General features: G+C 49.5%; 1 protein-coding gene and 1 long non-coding RNA gene across 2 annotated transcripts; both read left to right on the top strand.

Moving 5' to 3' along the window:
- Window positions 1-1,251: 1,251 nt before the first annotated feature.
- Window positions 1,252-11,197, top strand: LOC144161852 (uncharacterized). The gene is made up of 2 exons (XR_013320519.1): window positions 1,252-1,285; window positions 10,959-11,197. It is a non-coding gene; the product is annotated as an uncharacterized LOC144161852 (long non-coding RNA).
- Window positions 11,198-11,222: 25 nt separating this feature from the next.
- Window positions 11,223-13,341, top strand: LOC144161948 (putative ferric-chelate reductase 1 homolog). The gene is made up of 3 exons (XM_077692525.1): window positions 11,223-11,241; window positions 12,224-12,434; window positions 13,232-13,341. The coding sequence occupies exons 1-3, from the start codon at window positions 11,223-11,225 to the stop codon at window positions 13,293-13,295; spliced, it is 294 nt and encodes a 97-aa protein (XP_077548651.1). The 3' UTR covers window positions 13,296-13,341.
- The last annotated feature ends 6,475 nt before the right edge of the window (window positions 13,342-19,816 follow it).

A 19,816-nucleotide genomic window follows, 5' to 3' on the forward strand; every position in this document is an offset into this window, starting at 1 on the left:
TGCCTCTGTCATCCTCCTTCGTACATGGTGTAATTTCTTGCGTTTTACACGTCTACATTAGGCAGTTCTTGTGGGGTGTGTTGCTTTTTTATTCAGGTATAGTCATAGGGGATATGCTTGTTTCCCAAAATTGTATAAAGCTGGCCATAAAATAAAACTTTATGGGTCATGGTGCGCCTCAAGTCAGGAATGTTGCAAGCAGATATAATGCATACGCGAACAACGTTGCTCTGATCTTATTTGCGTAGACAACAGCCTGGCGTATATATCGTTTATTTACCAGAACAACAAATCTTAGCCATATCGGTTACACTAACTGCCCCGTTTCATGAGGAAATGCACCGCGAAAGCTCACTGCTTATGTTATCGACACTCCAGCTGCCTTGCTCTTGTCTTGCGCGGAGACGCCGCGACGCAGAGCTGGCAGTGAGGTGGTGCTGCCCTCGCGCGGTCAGCCCCTCCAACTGCGCGTTAGAGAAACTCTCATGCGCCGAGCCAGTTTTCGGAAGGCCGTAGGGGAGCGCGGGAGGAGAGTCGAGTTCGGCCGTTGAAATACAAAATAAACACGCCTACATATTTGCTTAGATTAGTTATTTTGCTTAATAAGAATTTATGGGACCAGTCGTTACTTTGAACATTTTAGAAAACATAAAAGTAAATATTTCTTAGCTGCACCACGAACTCCACGCTGATGAAATCCCGGATGATAAAATCGGACTTCGCTGCTATAAACGGCCACGTGGGAGACGGGCACGGATACAGAAGAATGAACTGTCATGGCGGTCTACCGCACCACATTCCGTTCATCATCCAGACGTCACTCCTTTCTCTATTTCTTTCTATCTTCGTTTTTACTAGGGCGTTCTTTCGCGGCGTTCAGTGTTCACCGGCAGAATCATGCTTTTCACATCTAGTTTTCGGTGCATACCGCAATACCTGGCGGGGGCGTCAACTATTGTCACCGTTTAAGCATATCTGTTAATGTAATTCTTCAGTAAAATGCATCTTGGAACAATAGATTTCTCACTGAAGACAATACCCAGGGCCGACACGAATACAATGGTATTGCGTCGCCCAGTTCAGACAATACGAACATCGCCTTGGGCTTATTTCAATCAGCCCTGTGCAACGAGCTATCGGCTCTGGGAGCGGCATTAAAGTGCTGCAAGCTATATGCGTGGGAAAAACGTCACACTCCTACTAGCTATCAATACTAACGATATCCGGTGATAGCCAGACCGTTGCGGCCGCGAAGAGCAGCTAGACGGCTTCCATCGCGTGATCGGTGAGCACCCTGTTCAGCTTGTGGACAGCATTTTTGTGCTATTTAGTTTGTTTTACATAGTGCGATTTTCTTACCTTGGTAAAGAAAGCGTTGCTGCATGTCTGTTCATACGTCACTACCCAAGTTGATTTCAGTTGCTGCACTAAACTATAATGGTATAAATCCTGCAGTTCGACACATTTACCTTTACTTGATGTGTATAATGCTGAAGAGGCAGGCTACGAAACAGCATGAAGTTATTTGAATTAAATTATGTCTGGTTAATTTATACGAAGGCAACGCGCAATGTACCGCACGTAAACGCTAGATATAGTGAAGTGCAGATCAGTGCGAGTTTATGTCCGGTGCAGCTTACCATTACGAATGTACAAAAAAACATCATTGAATCTGCTTGCGTGCATGGTACCGGAATGAATCATTTCCACGAAAGAAGAAAACTGGAGGGTAATGTGTTATCAAAGATTATTCACCAGAATTTCTCCTATATATCGAGTTACTCCTATACAGCAACCATTTCTCTTTAAAGAAAGCGCACATATTACTGCACATTAGGTATGTTACGAAAAACGTTTACGGACGCCTTGCGCCGGGGACACACACAATGCAAGACGTCGTCCTACACTTTGAAATGTCGCAATTGCGAATACATTTTTTGGACACCAGTGGTAGCTAAATTGCCTGAATAGCCTCTTTTTTTTACCTAGGCTTTTTCTGGTTAACCTTGCTAAGGCAAAGTCAAGCCTGCGTTGCTGATGGAATGAAATATGCTGATATTTCCTTTATAAAAAGCGTCATGTCAGTGAGCTGAGGTGAGGTTCAGAGAATTATTTATTGAAGTTTACATTATTTGGTGAATGGCATTTACCCATACGAACCTAAGAAAATAGGGACCGAAGTTGAAGTTTTTTACTCGCTCCTTTAGAGCTTCAATTTAGCAGCAATACCAGGAAGATTACGAACAATGAGATTACGATATCTCGAATACAACCATTAATATAAACAAGAACTGCCCGTGCGTGAAAGAAACTAGAAATAAGGGATCGGCGAGCGCACTCCATTGACAACGATATCACATAATGGGGACATAACAAGAAAGGCAACTTCCCTAACTGGATCAATGTATTTGCTTTTTCGACAAAGCGACACTAGAAACTGTAGCCATGGCTCGTTCATGCGAACACACGGTAGCGAGAGATGAAGTGGTGGCAAACAACCGTTATTAGGGGTCGTCTTGTTCAAACTAGCCATTTCGAGGGCTCAATATTTTGAAACAAATATACTGATATTGTTCAGCTCAAACCATTCGCAATTAGACTAAAATGATGATATTGTTGGAAGTTGTTTTTTCGATCCATGTCAGTAACCCATCTGAACTTGTACGCCGACTTGTCCCCACCCTTTGTACTAACCAATGGTATCCGGTCAAATGTTAGATTGTACTTCGATGATTGAGTCTTGTACTACCCTGTCAATAGTGTCGGTGATTCACGTGCATTACGAGCAGATTTATTATAAGCCTCCGATTTGTGTGCGCAATGGCAGACGAATTTAAACATAGCTAAATGCTACTATGTAACGTTTACTAATTGAAAAATCACTGCAATGTAGCTATCTTTTAAACAATGATGTATTACAAAGTGTAAAAGGAGGCATTTATGTGGATGTAGCAATAAACTCAAAATTAAATTAAACACACCATATTCACGCAACAGCTGCAACAGCTTCCCGGCTCTTGTACTTTTTTTCAGAGAAATTTCAAACATTCCCCTAAATCACTAAAAGAAACACTTTCTTTCACCAACGTTAGGCCTATTTCGGAATATGCGTGCACAGTGTGGGACCCGTTTACGGGGCTGTTGAAAGAACACTTGAAAAAGGTAGAGAAGCGTGCAGCTTGATTGGTTACAGGTAAATTCAATTTTGACTTAAGAAGCTCTGTCATCCGAGATAACTCAGGGTGGCAAACATTATGCTTGCGAATAAAAATGTGCAGACACAAGCTTCTCTATAACATTAAGCTATGATTAACTAGAATTAACCAAAATACTTACCTAAAAACGCCGAATTACGTGTCGTCATGAGCAGATAATTTATAAAAAAATTAAACCGCACCAGTGCCGCATCAATGTATATCAATGTATCTAAGTATTCCTTCTTTCCAAATGCAATTAACGATTTGAACATGCTCCGAAATGAAATTGTGCGCTCACCAAATGTTTGCTTCCTCTTAAAAGTATTTCCTGTGTGCTAATGTTTGATTTTGTTGCTGTTCATCATATATTCTTTGCTATGTTTTGAATTATGTTCTGTGCTATGTTCTGCTGTATTCTAAATACCGAGGCAAACCTGTATTCCCATTCCCAGCTTGCATTTGCATGACTACTTGTTGTTTTTGTGATTACTAATTAACTCCCAGCAAAAATGCCCAACGGGCGTTGTAGGTATTTGGAGTAAAAATAAATGAATAAATAAACGCGCGCAAAAACAAGCTCTTGCATTGCAAAGGGTTCGTTGCAGTCTGGGCAAAAACCCGCGAATTAAAAGTAGTCTAGCAGCAAAAGTTCGAAAATTGTTCAATGAGTGCTCACCGTTGTTCCAGCACAGTTCCACGAATAAAAGAATCGCCTGTCTAGAGCGATGGCGGATTCTGAGTTGTGTCTCTCTCACACGAGTCAGTTTAGCGTTAGTTAGAAGCAGTAGAGAGGTTTAACATAACGGCTAGGGTACTCTGCGGTGAGGAGGGCAGGTACTGCTACGAAAATCACCCGTCACCGTAATTGAAGTGCGTGCCGGCCGAGGTGAGCCGCCCCTCACCGCGGAATTAATTGAGGTATGCCCAGTTGGGTCAAGGTACCCGCCGCCCCTAGCGTTGCGTACGCTGGCCGTTGCACTAAAACTTTCTTGTTACGGGTCCCTTTACGGAACCTCTTGCGTGTGTCCCGACATCCTGCACCACTTTGATATTTTTTAGCGCGAGCTAAGCTACGCTTCCCCGGGCAGTACTCGCGGGGTGACCAGTTTTGCCCTTGAGCGCTAGCAGTCAAACCACACCCCCTCCCGCAAGCGCCCGGCACTTAGCAGCGGCTCGATAACGGGGAGAAATAAGCGGCAGGGGATATTTAGGTGAGGAGGGTAAGGAGACGGGCGCGAAATCCGTGCGCTGGACGTGGTGTAGGAAGGCGAGGAGGCCGCCGCCTCGGCGATAAGCGCGCGCCACAAAGGAACGCCATAAGGTCACATTCAGTGCATAACCGTGTGCAATAGAGAGAGAGAGAACATCTTTATTGGCCGGCTAAATTAGTCGCAGATACCAGCCTCCTGTAGGGGAGGCAGCATCTATGACTGCTGGCGTTGAAGGGCCTCCATCGCGAACTGGACGGCTCCCCGTTGAGAGTCTAAGTCTTCCTTGCCCACCGCACGAGCAAGATGGGGTGGAAGCGCGTCTGTTGGGTCCGGAGTCACAGCACATGTCCATAGCATGTGCGCCATAGTAGCGCGACTAGCACTGCACAGCACACACATGTCACTCGGCTGTAGTTCGGGGTGGACGTGTTTCGCCCATACAGGGGTCCACGTCGCACGCACTTGTAATTGTCTGAACAGTACTGCCTCTTGCCTAGAGAGGTTCGAGTGAGGCCCAGGGTATCGTCTCCGGGAGTCCCGGAAGCACTTCAGTACCTCCCCGTACGTAGTAATCGGGTTGAAGTCTTCACCTTCGTTGTCGTGATCGTCCACTGGAGCAGGGGAGACCGAGCCGGCGTTGCGTCTAGTGAGCGCACTCGCCATCCGGTCCGCGTCCTCGTTGCGGTTCGTTTCGGGTCCCACTGTGCCCATGTGGGCTGGGAACCACTTGATGCACACCGTTGTCTGTGATGACCGTAGGGCCCCGCATACCCTCACAACACTCGGGTGCACCTTGTTCTCGGCGAAACGCAGGACGGCCGTCCGGGAGTCGCTGAGGACGGTGGTGCAGTTAGGGTTGGAGAGAGCCAGCGCGATGGCCAGCTCTTCCGCTTGTTCAGTGGATGATGCCACGATGCTGCCGGCCGTGTAGAGCTCACCGGTGGTGGCTGCGACGACGGCGGCGGCGTACGTGTTCTTGCGGTCCGGGTACCTGGCCACGTCCACATAGAAGGCCCCGGTGTCGTTGGAGTGAGTGGTTGTAAGTGCCCGCGCTCGAGCGAGCCGTCTTTCGTTGTTCTCCCCTGGACTCATGTGGCCGGGAAGTGGGGCGACCTGCAGCTTGCGTAGTAGGTCCCGCGGAAGCGGCAGCCAGTCCCTACCTTCCTGCAGCCTCGGTTGATATCCTATCCTTTGTAGTATTGCCCTGCCCGTTCGGGTCTGCGCGAGACGTGTAAGCTGCGTGTTTTGCTGCGCCTCGACTATCTCGCCTAGTGTATTATGCACACCTAGCTCAAGGAGCCGTTCATTATTAGTGTGGTTGTAAAGACCAAGTGCAGCTTTGTGTGCCTTGCGTATGAGCGCTTTCAGCTTTCTACGCTCGAGGTCGGTCCAGTCATGAAAGGCCGCGACATAGGCCAGGTGGCTGATGGCGAAAGACTGTACGAGTTTGAGCAGGTTGTGCTCTCTCATGCCAGCGTATTTGGTTGAAATCTTCTTAATTAAGCTTATGGCTCTGGAGACCTTGGAATCCAGTAGCTTAACGGTGTGGCCGTTGTAGCGTAGCTCTTCGATGTGGAGGCCCAGGACACGCAAGGTGCTGACTCTTGGGATGGTAGTACCGTCACCCGCATGGAGCTGTATGTCAGGTGCGCTGTCGGATCTGAACTTGCGGCGTGGCAGTAGTACGAGCAGTTCTGACTTGGCTGGGGAGCACTGGAGGCCCGTGCCTTGCAGTTGGTCTTCAACGACGTCGATGGCTTGCTGCAGGGACGCCTCGATCTCGCCGTCACTGCCACCCGTCACCCAGAGGGTGATATCATCGGCATAGATCGTGTGTTTGACTTTCGGGAGGGCGCGGAAGCGTTCGGCCACTCCAATCATTACTAGGTTGAACAGCGTCGGCGAGATCACGGCCCCCTGCGGTGTGCCTATGCTCCCCAACGTCTTGGTCGATAGCTCCAGATCCCCTGCCACGATGGTGGTGGTACGGGCTGTGAGGAAGTCCTTGATGTAGTTGAATGTGCGTTCTCCCATGTTGAGGTGGGAGACTTGCTGTAGAATCGCCGAGTGGTGGATGGTGTCGAAGGCACTCTTCAAATTGAGACCGAGTATGGCCCGGTTGTCCATGGGGCTTGTGGTCGTCGACAGTTTGTCAATGATCTCGTGCTTGATGAGGAGCATGGCGTCCTGTGTGCTCAGCCCTGCCCGGAATCCCAGCATGGTATCCGGGTAGAGGTTGTTCTCTTCCAGGTAGTCTTGCCACCGGTTGAGCAGCACGTGCTCGAGGGCCTTGCCAATACACGATGTTAGTGAAATCGGGCGAAGGTTCTCGATGCTTGGTGGTTTGCCGGGCTTGGGGATGAGTACTGTCCGTGCCTCTTTCCACTTGCGGGGTAAGGCTCCGTTTCGCCAGCAGTGATTGAAGAACTTTGTGAGTGCTGTGATCGCCCCGTCGCTGAGGTTGCGTAGCGCCTTGTTAGAGACACAGTCGGGTCCCGCCGCGGACTTGCTGTTGATCTTCTGTAAGACCGCTCGTACCTCCCATTCTTCAATGTCTGTGTCGAGCTTAGGGTTGGAGCCGCCCGTGTAACTCGGCAGAGAAGAGGGTGGCGTTGCCGGTAGATACTTGTCGTTGAGGCGCTTGCACACCTCGTCGTCACCTAGCTCTTTTCGAGCTTTAAGTAAGGTACGTGCCAGGGTGTGTTGTTGCGTGCCCTTGGTTTTACTGTCGTCCAGCAGGTAACGGAGTAAGTGCCATGTGCGACTCTTATGTATTTGACCGTCTGCCTCCTGACAGATCGCATGCCATTGTTGGCGACACAGCACGGCACAGTGCTTTTCAATTTCTCGGTTGAGTAGGGCTATGCGCTTGCGGAGCTTGCGGTTATGCCGCTGACTCTTCCATCTTCGCTTTAGTGAGTTCCGTTCCTCAAGTAAGTGCGCTAGCCGGCTGTCCATGTTGGGCATGTCGTCCGTCGTCTCTAGCTCCGTGGTAGCTCGCTGGACCTCGGTGAGTAGTGCCTTCGTCCACTCTTCTATGTCGTCGATGTGGTCGGGAATGGTCTCCAGGTTGGTACGGAACCTGTTCCAGTCCGTGAGTTTCTGTGTTCGGGGAGGGGCAACGTGACTGTTGAGAGGGATAATGATCTCGATTACACAATGGTCACTGCCGAGTGTCTCCAGGGTGTTTCGCCACCGCACTTTCGTGTTGTTGCTGAAAGCCAGGTCGGGGTTGGTGTCCCGTTGTACGGACGTGCCGTGCCTGGTAGGAGTGGATATGTCATTGATGAGGTGGTAGTCGGCGTCCTGGGTCTCCTCTAGGAGGTTCCGGCCCTTCGCCGTCGTGCGCTGGTAGCCCCATGTGGTGTGTTGAGCATTGAAGTCGCCACAGATCAATGTAGTGTTGTCCCCCGCAAGCTGCTTGATCTTGCGAATAAGGGTGCCGTAGCGCTGTGATGAGTACTTAGGCTTGGTGTAGATATTAGTGATGTAGATGTGCTCCTTGTGCTTCCTGTTCCTCTTGCCGACGACCACTTCAATCGTAAGATGTTCGGTGTTCGTCGTATGCTTGAGGTCGCGCTCCAAGTATACTATTCCCTTCTTTACCAGGGTACAGACTCCCCCTCTTGACCGGGCCCACTTCTCTGTGGACTTGGGAACTGAGGTAGCGTAGGAGCGGTACCCTGGTATCTTCGGGGAGACTTCACAGTGTGTCTCTTGCAGGAGGATTATGTCCGGTTGTCTTGTAGCGTGTTTGATGGCTTGAATGAGCACTGCCTTCTTTCCGTGAGTACCGTTCATGTTCCATTGCCATATTATCAATTCCGTTGGCGGGGTCCTGGTCATTACGGTTGACTGGTTGTTCGTTGCTGTGGTGCCATTAAGTTCTTCTCTATTAAATTGAGGACCTTTTCCATGCTTGCAAACCGGGCCTCCATGTTTGAGGACGGCGCCCGGGCCTCCAGGTTGGTGAATTTGACGACCATGTCTGCCATTGTGGCTTCTATGGTTGAGAGCCGCTTGTTGATTGACTCAGCCTGCTTGTCAGAGTCTTCATCCTGCCAATTGGATCGTTCGTTAATGCGTCGTAGTGCGCGTTTCTTGGCCTTTAAGGCCCTTCGTTTCGCCCTAGGCTCAGACATATCTTCTATAATCTCTTCCGGGGAGCTATCTACTGTCGTAGTATAGGTGGGGGTAGGACTGTGTTTGGGCAAAGCCTCCACGATGGGTTCCGGCAAGGCCGTTCTCGGGGGTGGTAGTGTTTGGAAAGCCTGAGGCTGGGGCATTTGCCTGTGTTCGCCGATCAGGAGCATCTCGACCTTGCGGTTCAACTCCTGGATGAGGCTGTCTTGTTCCGCCATTCTTTCCCGCAGGCGAGAATTCTCTCCGCGCATTTGCTGTAATTCCGCCTCGAGCTGTCTGACTCGAGGATCCGAGGCGTTGTTGTTAGAGCGAGGAGCCGTAGTTCCATTAGCCACCGTGGCCCATGTATTGCCTGTGCACGGCGTTGCTTGGCTGTTCTTATTGCTCTCCACGCCGTTGCCTGCAGCTGCTCTCACGTCAGCGCTGACGTTCGCCCTTTCTGTGTTTTCGCGGGCTTTCGGCTGCAGGTGTGGAAAATTTTCCACTGTCGGCTGTGGCATCTGTTTCTTAGTAACCGACCTTTGCTGTTCCTTCTCCCAGCGTCATTGAGTTACGACGTGGGGCATCTTATATCTGTTGCGGCAACCCGTGGTGCCAGTTGGGTGAGCCCCGTTGCATAGCTTACAGCGGGGTTTGCACGTGGCTTCGTGCGCTTGATCTGGGTTAGGCTTCCTACACGCAAAGCACACTTTAGTCTCTGGGTATGGGCAAACATCTGCCCGGTGTCCTAATTTACCGCAACAGCGGCAAACTTCGTGGTGTTGTCTATAAAGGCTGCAGCGCACAATCATGGCGCCGTACTTTACGGTGTTAGGGACTTTAGTTCCTTCGAACGCTACAATAATGGTTGTAGTGTTTCCGATCCTATGAGCTTCAAGAGCTAGTGGGTTCGTTTCATTTACAATATTATCCTGTAGATCTTGGTGTGTTTCCGAGAGGTCGATGCCTCTGATCACACCTTTCGCGGTTCCGTTGGGAGCTGAGACGTACGCGAAAGTTTCATACTCCACGTTCCCTATCTGCAGCCGCTTAACTTGCACGTATTTCCGAGCGCGATCTTCACTGGGCGTGCTAACAATGATAATTTTCTGGGTAGGGTTTGTGCATATGGTGTCTATCTTAGACTCCTGAATAGTGATTCCCGCGGCCGTAATGATGGCCGTCATGAGGCGAGTGGCCTCCGTTCGGGCTACGTGTAGCCCGCCACGTGGCCGGACAATGATCTTGATCTCTTGTTTCGGTAGTGACACGGGCATGCGAGCTGCCTTGCTAATTCTAGCGGTCACCTGCCTCGCGAAACGCGAGTTACTCTTATGCTGCGAGGCTGCCGGTGTAAGGACTGGCTTACCTGCGGGCTCCTCGGCGTGCCGGCGTTGTAGTTTCCTTCCAGCTGTGATCCAGCCGTCGTTGTCCGTTGGCGCGGCTTCTTCTCCCGCCACTATAGCGAGCGTTCGGCCTCCCTCGTGATTTAGCACAACAGTCGTTTCGGTAGGTTCCATACCAGCGTTCGTTATGGTTCCCTCGAACTCCATGTCTGCCGTAGAGTCGGCAGAAGTGGCTGACGTGGCCGTAAGAGCGGCCGCCATGGCGCGCTGGGCCGAGGTCGAGCTAGGCCTAAAGTAGGCTTAGCGGGGCGGCCTCGCCAGCGAACTTTAACAGGCGATAACTTCGCGAAAAATGCGAGGACTCACCAAATTTTGGTGTCTGCAGATTTCGTAAACTAAGCCTTGCACGTTGACAATAGATTTGATTCGATGGGAGAAAAAGGTCCGGCGGAAAATGGCATAATATGCGGAGCCAATGTGAGACACGTCTGCCGAACGCCCGCACGTGCGACCCTCCTGTGCAATAGTGGAAGACGAACATCGAGCTGTGTTCCCTCGTACAGCTGAGAGACTTAAACAAGGCCCTGAGGCGAAAAAATGGAAAACGATACTGTTACGCACAGCTTCGCTAAATTGAAGACTTACGCATTAGAGTGAGCTTCCTTCATTTTTTGAGCCAGAGCTTTGTCGTCCGTCCTCAGCTGATTCTTCATGAAAGTCGGGCGGTACTGAACCCGACAACACTGAGAATTTCGCCCCCAAATTAAAGTAAAAAGGTGAACTTCTTGCCGTTAAACGACCTGCAGTCGTCCAACCAGACAATGCTTGCTGCTATTAGGTATCGCTTCAATGACTTCGGTGTGACAGGGGAAGCTATTGTTCCCTCACAAAAGGGGCGACGCGGCCAAGTAGCGGAAAGGAAATTGTACTCGACAGCCTTTCGCCGATTACCTCCACGCTCCCATTGGCCTGCGAAAATAACTTTCTTTGTGCACGTCTTAGCCAACTAAATTTTAAAGAACGGCCACGATTCCCGTGCTGCTGTTAATTATTGCCGTTACAAATCATTGTTGTCCTTCCAGGTGTGTCAGCAGGAAAAATCATGGCTCGGCTCAGTTTACCTATCCTAGTGCTGCTCTCTTTGGCTGCTACCATGGCGTTTCCTGACGGGGCGCCGGAGTTGACGTGTGCCCCCTTATTCGACCTGCGCCCCGTCCACGCTGAGACGGATGCCCTGGACGCCAAGAACTCTCCTTACCGGCTGGCCCAGGACAAGGTGGACTTTGAGGCCAATGATCGTGTCAATGAAAAGGTCTCCTAACGCACACTAGACATTAGTTCAAAACATGGGGGCGTTTGCCCCTCGTAAGCTTCGTGCTTGCGGCCTACCACGCTCGCCTTGGTAAACTGCTATTGAATAATTATACCACCCGGCGATTTGTAATGTGTACCGATCTCGGCTCCTAGCCATTTCCGCCATTCGCTTCCATGACAGAAACAGCCGCACGGGCCTGAATGAACCCCCGTCTTCGGGCTAGAAAGCACTGACACTTAAGGCCGCATTCATAGTTCCTCCTTCACTCCATTTGCTCCCTCCAATCGCCTGAGGGAAGAATTCCGCAATGCTTATAGATGGGGTTAGTCAGAACGCCAAGATTAGTCCCTGCGCCACCACGGTGGGCCGAGGCGCACATATTTAAGAAGCTTCCTATCGTTTGCTTTCTTCAGGCTTCTGTTTGAGCACATGCGCTTAAAGGGTCACTTTTTGGAGAGAGAAAAGGGAGGGATCCCCTTAATGTTAAAGAGAAGTCAGCCTGGCAGCGAGCTTTCCTTCCGACTCTATATGAACGTGAGATGATCCAAAATGAGCGAAAGAAGCGAAGACACAAGAACCCCTACAAACTCAAACAAACACAGATAAACACACAGGAACTGACTGGGGCAGGAACGCACACACAGCACACACACAGTAGTAAAGTTAAGGCAAATGTAAAGGCAAGCTAAGTAATGCCGAAGTCATGGAGAGATGACACCAAGCCCTCTGTAGTCCGTGTCATCACGGCAGTCGACTTCAAGGGACCGATGATGTCGCTAACCTTCAGGGTTTATAGTAAAGGTGTGGCTGACATACTTTTTGTTTCCAATAATTTTCCAGGCCACGTGAAAGTAGGAAGCATATTAGTTTGACTGCCAGATTTTCTCCTTTAATTTGGGAATATTAACACGCACTCAACTAAACCATGACAGCAGTAATGACAGAAAGCACGCGCACGCGAAATAGAGCTTCCCTTTGTGAAACGAACGACCTTGTATGCTTTTGTGGAGCCTTTCCGCCTTTCTGGTGCAGTGACTCTGTACACTGTGGGCAAGCCCTTCCGAGGCTTCAAGGTGAAGTCGGTGGACGAGCAGGGCCAGGAAGTGGGCCGCTTCCAGCCCGGTGCCGGATACAAGGCTCTGAGCCGATGTGCGGCCGCCACGCACGAGAGCAGGGCTGACAAGGAGCACGTCGAGATCCACTGGCTTGCACCGGCCGACAGGTCCGGACGAGTGCACTTCAAGTGAGTAGGCCCCCGCCCTCGTCGCCTCGAGGCTCTCGCCGACTGTGTTGGGTGAATGTAGCGTGCACCGTGTGGACAAGTTGCTGTCGTAAGCCTTTCACCTTATATATAAGCAACCGACGTAATTCTCAGTGAACGCTGATATTCCTGACCGATAATCTTGCTTCGTTTTTTACCTGCATGAGAGCACAGAATACCTGTTTATAATTAGCGCTACTCTGCCTAAGCTTAATTCAACTGGTATTGGTTGAGTTCAGCTTGTTTTCAGAAATCAATGGTAATCCTGAAAACAGCTGGAACTGCTTACAGTAAACAAGACAGCTGATGAGCTTCATCGTCCCTGATCCCGTATTTCTTTGCCCCTTTGCCTCTGAAGACGAAGTTGTTAAAGTCGAAATGGCCGCTGCTCACAAGTCAAAAACCAGCAATTATTATACGCAAGGCCGGTGGCGCCGATTCTATTATAGCAAGGTAACAAAAGTTCCTTGAGTAGTAAAGAATCTGCTCTGTGGTAAAAACGTTGATCCTTTCTACATGCCATAGTTGTCCGGGTGAACAGCTTTAACATGTGGGAGTGCTTCGAACGCTCAAAAAGCCCGCTTAGCATGTTATACACAAAGTGGAAACCCGCGTAAACTGAGATGATATTTCGCACACGTTGTCACGATGTTGAGCAGGTAAAATCAACGCATCGTATTATATGACTTATTTCTCTTTTTCTTCCCGGCTTCAATTTACTGACGTTTCATATTTCATGTAACCGTTGTGAATCATTTTTTGTCTTCATTTATTTTCAGCGCCACAGTAGTTCACAAGTACTACGAGTTCTACATGAACCTGACCAGCACCCTCCAGCGCTAGCTAGCCTTGCAATGTCATCGAATAAACTCTACTTCATTGACTCAGATCGTCTGGCTTCCCAAAACCTTTTATTATAAAAAACTACTGGTACGCGATACCTCTGGCGTCACCCAAAAAAATTTAAGGGTTTTACCACTGTAGCTACTCGCACAGTGGCTGTGAGTCGCGTCGTAGTGGCGGACTACAGGTAAATTTGCTACCTGGCTGCATTTGTTGAAACTTTTAACAAAACAAGTCTTTTTCGTTTTTCATCCGCCACCAGAAAAAAAAAGAATTCCGAGCCATCTCCACGTAAAACCCAGGAGGAGACAAGCATGCAGTGTATAAGTGTATTCAAAGAATGTGAGTCCCTCTCTTGCCACAAAGCGCGTGCTGATTGGGTGCCGGAGAAGCGCTGACGGGAGAAGCAATCGTGCGCTTTCTTAGACGGTGGAGCCGTCTCTTTCGCTCAACCTGATTTAAGCCAATAAATGACGGAGCGACGTACATAAGTTCTCCTCGGGTCACACGCCTCAGCATACTAACAAATAGGCTAAGAAGTAGTTGGAGGCTTGGAAAACGAGTGTCCCGGTGTGTTCTTTTTAGTAGGTATTACATTCTAGCGCGAGGTGTTGGAAAATGAGTGTCCCGGTGTTTGAAGAACGTGACTACGTGAGACGACAGAAGATGCCGACAGCCCGAGCCCCAAAGGCGCTTCGCCCCGAAAATGAAGAGCACTTGCACCCTGGGAAGAGGGAAGTCCAGCGAAGGTGGCCGTCTCATTGTAATTGCTAAGTTGGGGTGTAGCTATACAGGTAATTGGCTATAAGAGACTAAAAGGGCAGTGGCCCGATCTCTACGTAACAGACTAGGGACGGCCACAATTGTTGGGTGAAGACATCGACGTTTTATTATGCGTGGCTACGGCTATCCCAGAGCAGGCTGTAATGCGCCGCACAGGGTAGCCGCCAGGGAGCACGCGGCATTGCGCAATGGTCAGGGGAGATAGACGCGGCACGTGGAGACACGGCTCCGGAAAGAGGCGGCAGTGATGAAGAGGAGCTTAAAGTGGGGCTGTAACCATACTCCGTCCGTAGGTGACCGTAGTTCACTGCGCAACATACAATGCGAGAAGGTCAGGTTACAAAGACCAAGCTCACACTAACCTCATGAAAGTCAGCCGAAAAACTCAATTCAAATGAGGAGCTTTTTTTGAAATGATTCAAATCCATCGGAACAGAATTGCAGAAACAAAGGAAAGGACCTATTGCAACGCTGCCAAAGCTAACTTCCCCTAGCTGACATGGGAAACATATCATATATATATTATCTTTGACGGCGTTGCAGTCGGGCCTTGTAAACAATATTCGCTTGTTTCTGAAATGCTTTTCAGCTGGATTTGACTCATTTCAAAAAAAGCTCCTCTAATGCATTGCTGCGAAGGCATTTTTCCTAGGAGAATATAGCATATCACAACCGGAAGACCCTAAGGACGTTATATTCTTTTATGGGTTTTCTCATACTCAGATCACACGCCGCTGAATAAAGCGTCCACAACACCGCGACAACCTTTGGATCAGACCGATAGAGCTTCACTGTAAAAAAATATACCCAGCCGTGATCGAATTCGCGTTATCGTGTTAGGAAACAGCGGCTCCAGCCATTGGTTCACCACAGGGAGTAGGTTGCTCGACCACCCCTCCCACGTTATCGACACCTTGTAGTTTATGGTTTAATTGGTTTATGCGCAAGCTATACATGGTCTTTTGTACAGGCAGCCCGTGGTTCGGAGTCTGTAGCATTCAAGCGACTCCAAAAAAATAGCCGAGAGCGCAAAAAGAATAAAAGTAACGTTGTGTAGTTGAACAAATTAGGAAAAGTGGGGACTGCATGGGAATCGTACCCCCGTTTCCGCAATGCGATCCCAGCCCAAATTCAGGCGCACCTACTGCTGCGTGGCTTAAGCTGCCTAAAGGTGGACCTTGTGATTACATTGTGGCATCCGACTTTGCAAAACCTCAATTACAGCCTCGAACCTTTTCCTCCGCCAAATTATCTATGTATAATGGCTTGTTTATTGATCATTGATGCCTCACAGTTTCTTGTACACTTTTCTGTCGTACCCGTTGTGTTTCTTTCACCCACCTCTTTTCTGCTACTATTTTGGGGCTCTCTTTGGATTTTGTACTTGTTCCCCCATTTGTGATAGCGAATCATTAGATTACAGCATCGTTCCCGCCGAATGGAAAATAGCCCAAGTTGTTCCTCTCTTCAAATCTGGCAATCGTGCAGTACCATCTAACTACCGCTACATTTCCCTTACGTGTGTCTCTTGCAAGTTACTCGAACACATTATAGCATCAAACCTTATGAAGTACCTTGAATCAATTAACTTCTTTTACCCTCACCAACATGGTTTCCGCAATTCATTATCATGTGAGACTCAACTGGCTGAATTTACACACATCTTTCACTGCATGTATGCTAACAAACAAGTCGACGCCATATTCTTATATTTTTCAAAGGCATTTGACCGCGTCCCGGACAATCACCTCTTGCTTAAATTATCTACCCTCGGTATTCCCTCGAACTTGCTGCGCTGGCTGGAGCACTTCCTAACTGACCGCATGCAACTAACTCTTGCTAATAACAAACACTCACCACTTTCAGCGTCACATCTGGAGTACCCCAAGGTGCATGTCTGTCTCCTCTGCTCTTTCTAATTTGCATAAACGATTTATCGACTAATAATAAAACAAAATTAAGGTTATTTGCCGACGACTGCGTCATATATAACCCTAACCATAGCTCCATCGATAACAGCTCCATAGATAACAGCATCGATAACAGCACGACTCCATTTATTCATGGTGCGATTAAGCGCTGATGCCTCTTAACCTTTCTAAATGTAAAGTCATGTCATTTTCTCATAATCACAACATAACCGAGCATTCATATAGCATCAAATCAACAGTGATTGATAGAACGGCAAAGTCCAAATACCTCGGTGTGCACCTCAAGTCATCTCTATCCTGGGTACCACACATTGAATTCATCTGCTCTGATGCTTCCCGCACACTTGGATTCCTGCACCGAAATCTTCAGTCTGCATCATCCGATATTAAAAGCTGGCATACCTAACATTCGTTCACCCTAAGCTGGAATACGCATCATCCATTTGGAATCCTTCGCAGTCATATCTTTCTAACGATTTGGAACAATTGGAATCAACGATTTGGAATCACGTCACAGTACTCGAACGAAGTAAGTGTCACACCACTCAAACAAACCCTCGGCATTCCCAAGCTTGCATCTCGTCGCATTATCTCTCGCCTTTGCCTTCTTCACGCTTTCTATTACCCTCCTGAATGAAGACACGCTTTATTGATACCGCCGCCACGAACGTCATCCCGTTTGAATCACAATCATCGTATTGCCAGAATCACTTGCCATACGTCATCAATGAACTTGTCCTTCTTTCCTCACGCTATAGCGATGTGGAATACATTTCCGGATGATACCGGCTCATGTACTAACTGAAAAACATTTCGTGACAAGCTAAACTGTCAAATTGCTACGCTACCAATACTTATCTGATTAAACTCTGTTTAAAACCTGTGAAATGCTGTTGTTCCCTTCTACCAGTTGTGTTTTACTTCAGTTATCTTGTAATTAATTTTTTTGCCTTCCTTTTTTCTTACCCTTGTTTTTTGTTCATATGCTGTATACCTCGGCCAACAGCCCCCCCTTATGTATCGCCCTCGGGCCTTTAACGTGGAAATAAATTAAATGAAATTAAATGAATAGCTCTGTTCTCGTAGACATTGACAGGCGTACTGTGATACATTTCCTGTGAAAATTATGCTGAAGACCCAATGCTCCTCGCAGTGTTTGTAGGGGGGAAAGGACCTCTGTCAGGCCGTCTCTGACTTTCATCCCAGTCTCCTCTTGCTGAGACTTGAAATAGAGGTTTTTCCATTTCAATTTCAACTTGAATACCCAGCTGGCCTTCGCGTTTGACCTCATGGAACACGTCGTTAGGGGCCCTATTGGGGGTTCCCCTTCTTTCCCTCGGCGGGGGACGCTCTTGGCGATCTTTTGAAAATAAACAGACTTGTCTGGAAACTGCAAACTAGCTCCACGTCTGCTTTCTCGCCTCCTTCAGCAGCCGACATTCTGGGCTGCTACAAAATTGGTGACCCGAACAACGCTCTAACAAACACGCCGCCATGAGCTCCAACATCACTGCTACCTCTACGCCTGCAGTCTTCGCCACAGAACTCAAGCTACCAACTTTGTGTCTTAAAAATCCAAGAGTTTGGTTCAGCCAAGTGGAGGCCCGCTTTCAGCTCCGGCACATCACCTCGCAGTCTGCGAAGTACCTTCACGTTGTCGCAGCCCTGCCCCCAGACAACGCCGACGCTATCGACGACATTTTGGTTTCACCCCCCACACAAGCGGAATACGACACCCTCAAAAAGACGGTGCTGGACCACCTCGAGGCGCCTGAAGAAAGCAGACTTATGTATGCACTTATGTATGCAATAAATGGGCGACCAACGACCTTCCCAACTGCTTCGCCGGATGCGGCAACTACTCGGTGTGCACGCACGTCAGGACGGCCAGCACGCAATTTTTCGTGAACTTTTTCTGTAACGGCTCCCCCAGATGGTGCGCGTGGTTCTCGCGGGTTCACATGAGACGTCCCTTGATCTGTTGGCGCAACTTTCCGATCGCATAACGGAAGACTCTGCTCCGAACTTCGCGCCCATAGCTGCTGCAAGAACACACGAACAACCAGATCGACTGTCGCGCCTTGAGGAGAAAGTGAAACAACTTACCGAGACCATGCAGCAACTTTTGCTCTCTGGCGCTCCCCAACAGGTCCAGCAACGAAGCAACCGATCCCCTTCAAGACAGCCAAGCTCTTCCCACAGAAGCCAGTCCCGAGATAGCCCAGACGGAGTTTTCTGGTACCATTCTCGTTTCGGCACGGGTGCTAGCCGCTGCACTCAACCTTGCTCGCTTCCGGGAAACGTTTCGGCCAGTCTTTAACGGCGGCTTACGACATCGGCCGCACAACCAGCCGCCTCTTCTTAGGCGACCGAGTAATGAACTCGCGCCTGCTAGTCGACACGGGAGCCGAAATCTCTATTGTTCCGGCAACCACCGAGGATCGCCGACGTAGCAAGAACTTATCGTAGCTGCAGGTGATGAAGAACACTGCCATCGCTACGTACGGCTTCCGCTCGCTGACAATAGACGTCGGGCTCAGTCGCCTGTTTCGCTGGGTCTTCGTGGTAGCTGATGTTAATTTCGCCATACTCGGAGAAGACTTTCTTAGCCACTTCAACATGGATGTGACCGTACGTGACCATTGCCTCAAGGATAACAACACATCCCTCGAAGTACGTGGTTTCGATGCAAACATCTGCTCATCTGGCATCTGCGCCTTCCAGCCAGTATCTGCCTACCCCCACATCCTCGCCGAATTCCCTTCTCTCACCAAACCCCGGCAACACGGAACAGCTGACATAACGTGACTCACCACATCGTCACCACCGGGCCACCAGTCACCGCCCGGGCATGACGGCTGTCCAACAACAGGCTTCAAGCTGCCCGCAGTGAGTTCGAGCACATGCTACAGCTGAGAATTATTCGCCCATTGTCTAGCAACCATTCACTGCCGCTGCACATGGTGTCCAAAGACGGGGACGACTGGCGCCCATGTGGTGACTACAGAGCCTTGAACGCATCGACAACGCCGGGCCATTATCCTCTGCCACACATTCACGATTTTAGTGCGCGGCTGGCAGGTACAAACATATACCGCAAGATCGACCTCGTAGCGGCGTACCACCAAATCCCCGTCGAACCGGATGACATACCAAAAACAGCCATAACAACTCCATTCGGCCTGTTTGAGTTCGTCCGTATACGTTACGGCTTGAAAAATGCCGCACAGACCTTTCAAGCGTTCGTTGATGAGGTGACCCGTGGTCTTCCTGTCATCTTGGGGGCACGACACCGCTACGAAGTCAGTCATGTCACTGCATCTCTTGGCGCAGGTCGTCCTGCTCGGGTGCTTTACGTCTTCCCCGATGCCCCGCGACGCCTCCCTGGCTGCAGGCTGCAACTCGACAACATTCCATAACCCGCCCGTCGACCAGAAAGCGCGTCCTGCCCAGCAACAAGCTCTCCCCCTCGTCGCCTGCTCACCCCTCCGGCTCCCGCGAACAATTACCGGCCATGGTCAACCAAGCCTATTTAAGGAGCTACTGCACCGGACCCGGACGGGGCACCACACCTCTACGAAGTCAGTCATGTCACTGCATCTCTTGGCGTAGGTCAGCCACCCCCAGCACGTTGCTTATTGCGTGCGTTCAAATGATCCCTTTTTGATCGCGGTGTCGTGCCCCTCCGACACACTAGAGTCCTGCCGCAAATCCTTACTCAACTTACTGTTCTCTGTCTCTGCAAATGTCCTCAATGTTTATTTCTTCCTAATTCTCTCAGGAGACGTTGAATTGTTACGCTTGAAT

This window comes from Haemaphysalis longicornis, unplaced genomic scaffold, assembly GCF_048455015.1.
Source record: "Haemaphysalis longicornis isolate Haplotype H1 unplaced genomic scaffold, Haemaphysalis longicornis Haplotype H1 scaffold_1, whole genome shotgun sequence".
Lineage (NCBI taxonomy): Eukaryota > Metazoa > Arthropoda > Arachnida > Ixodida > Ixodidae > Haemaphysalis > Haemaphysalis longicornis.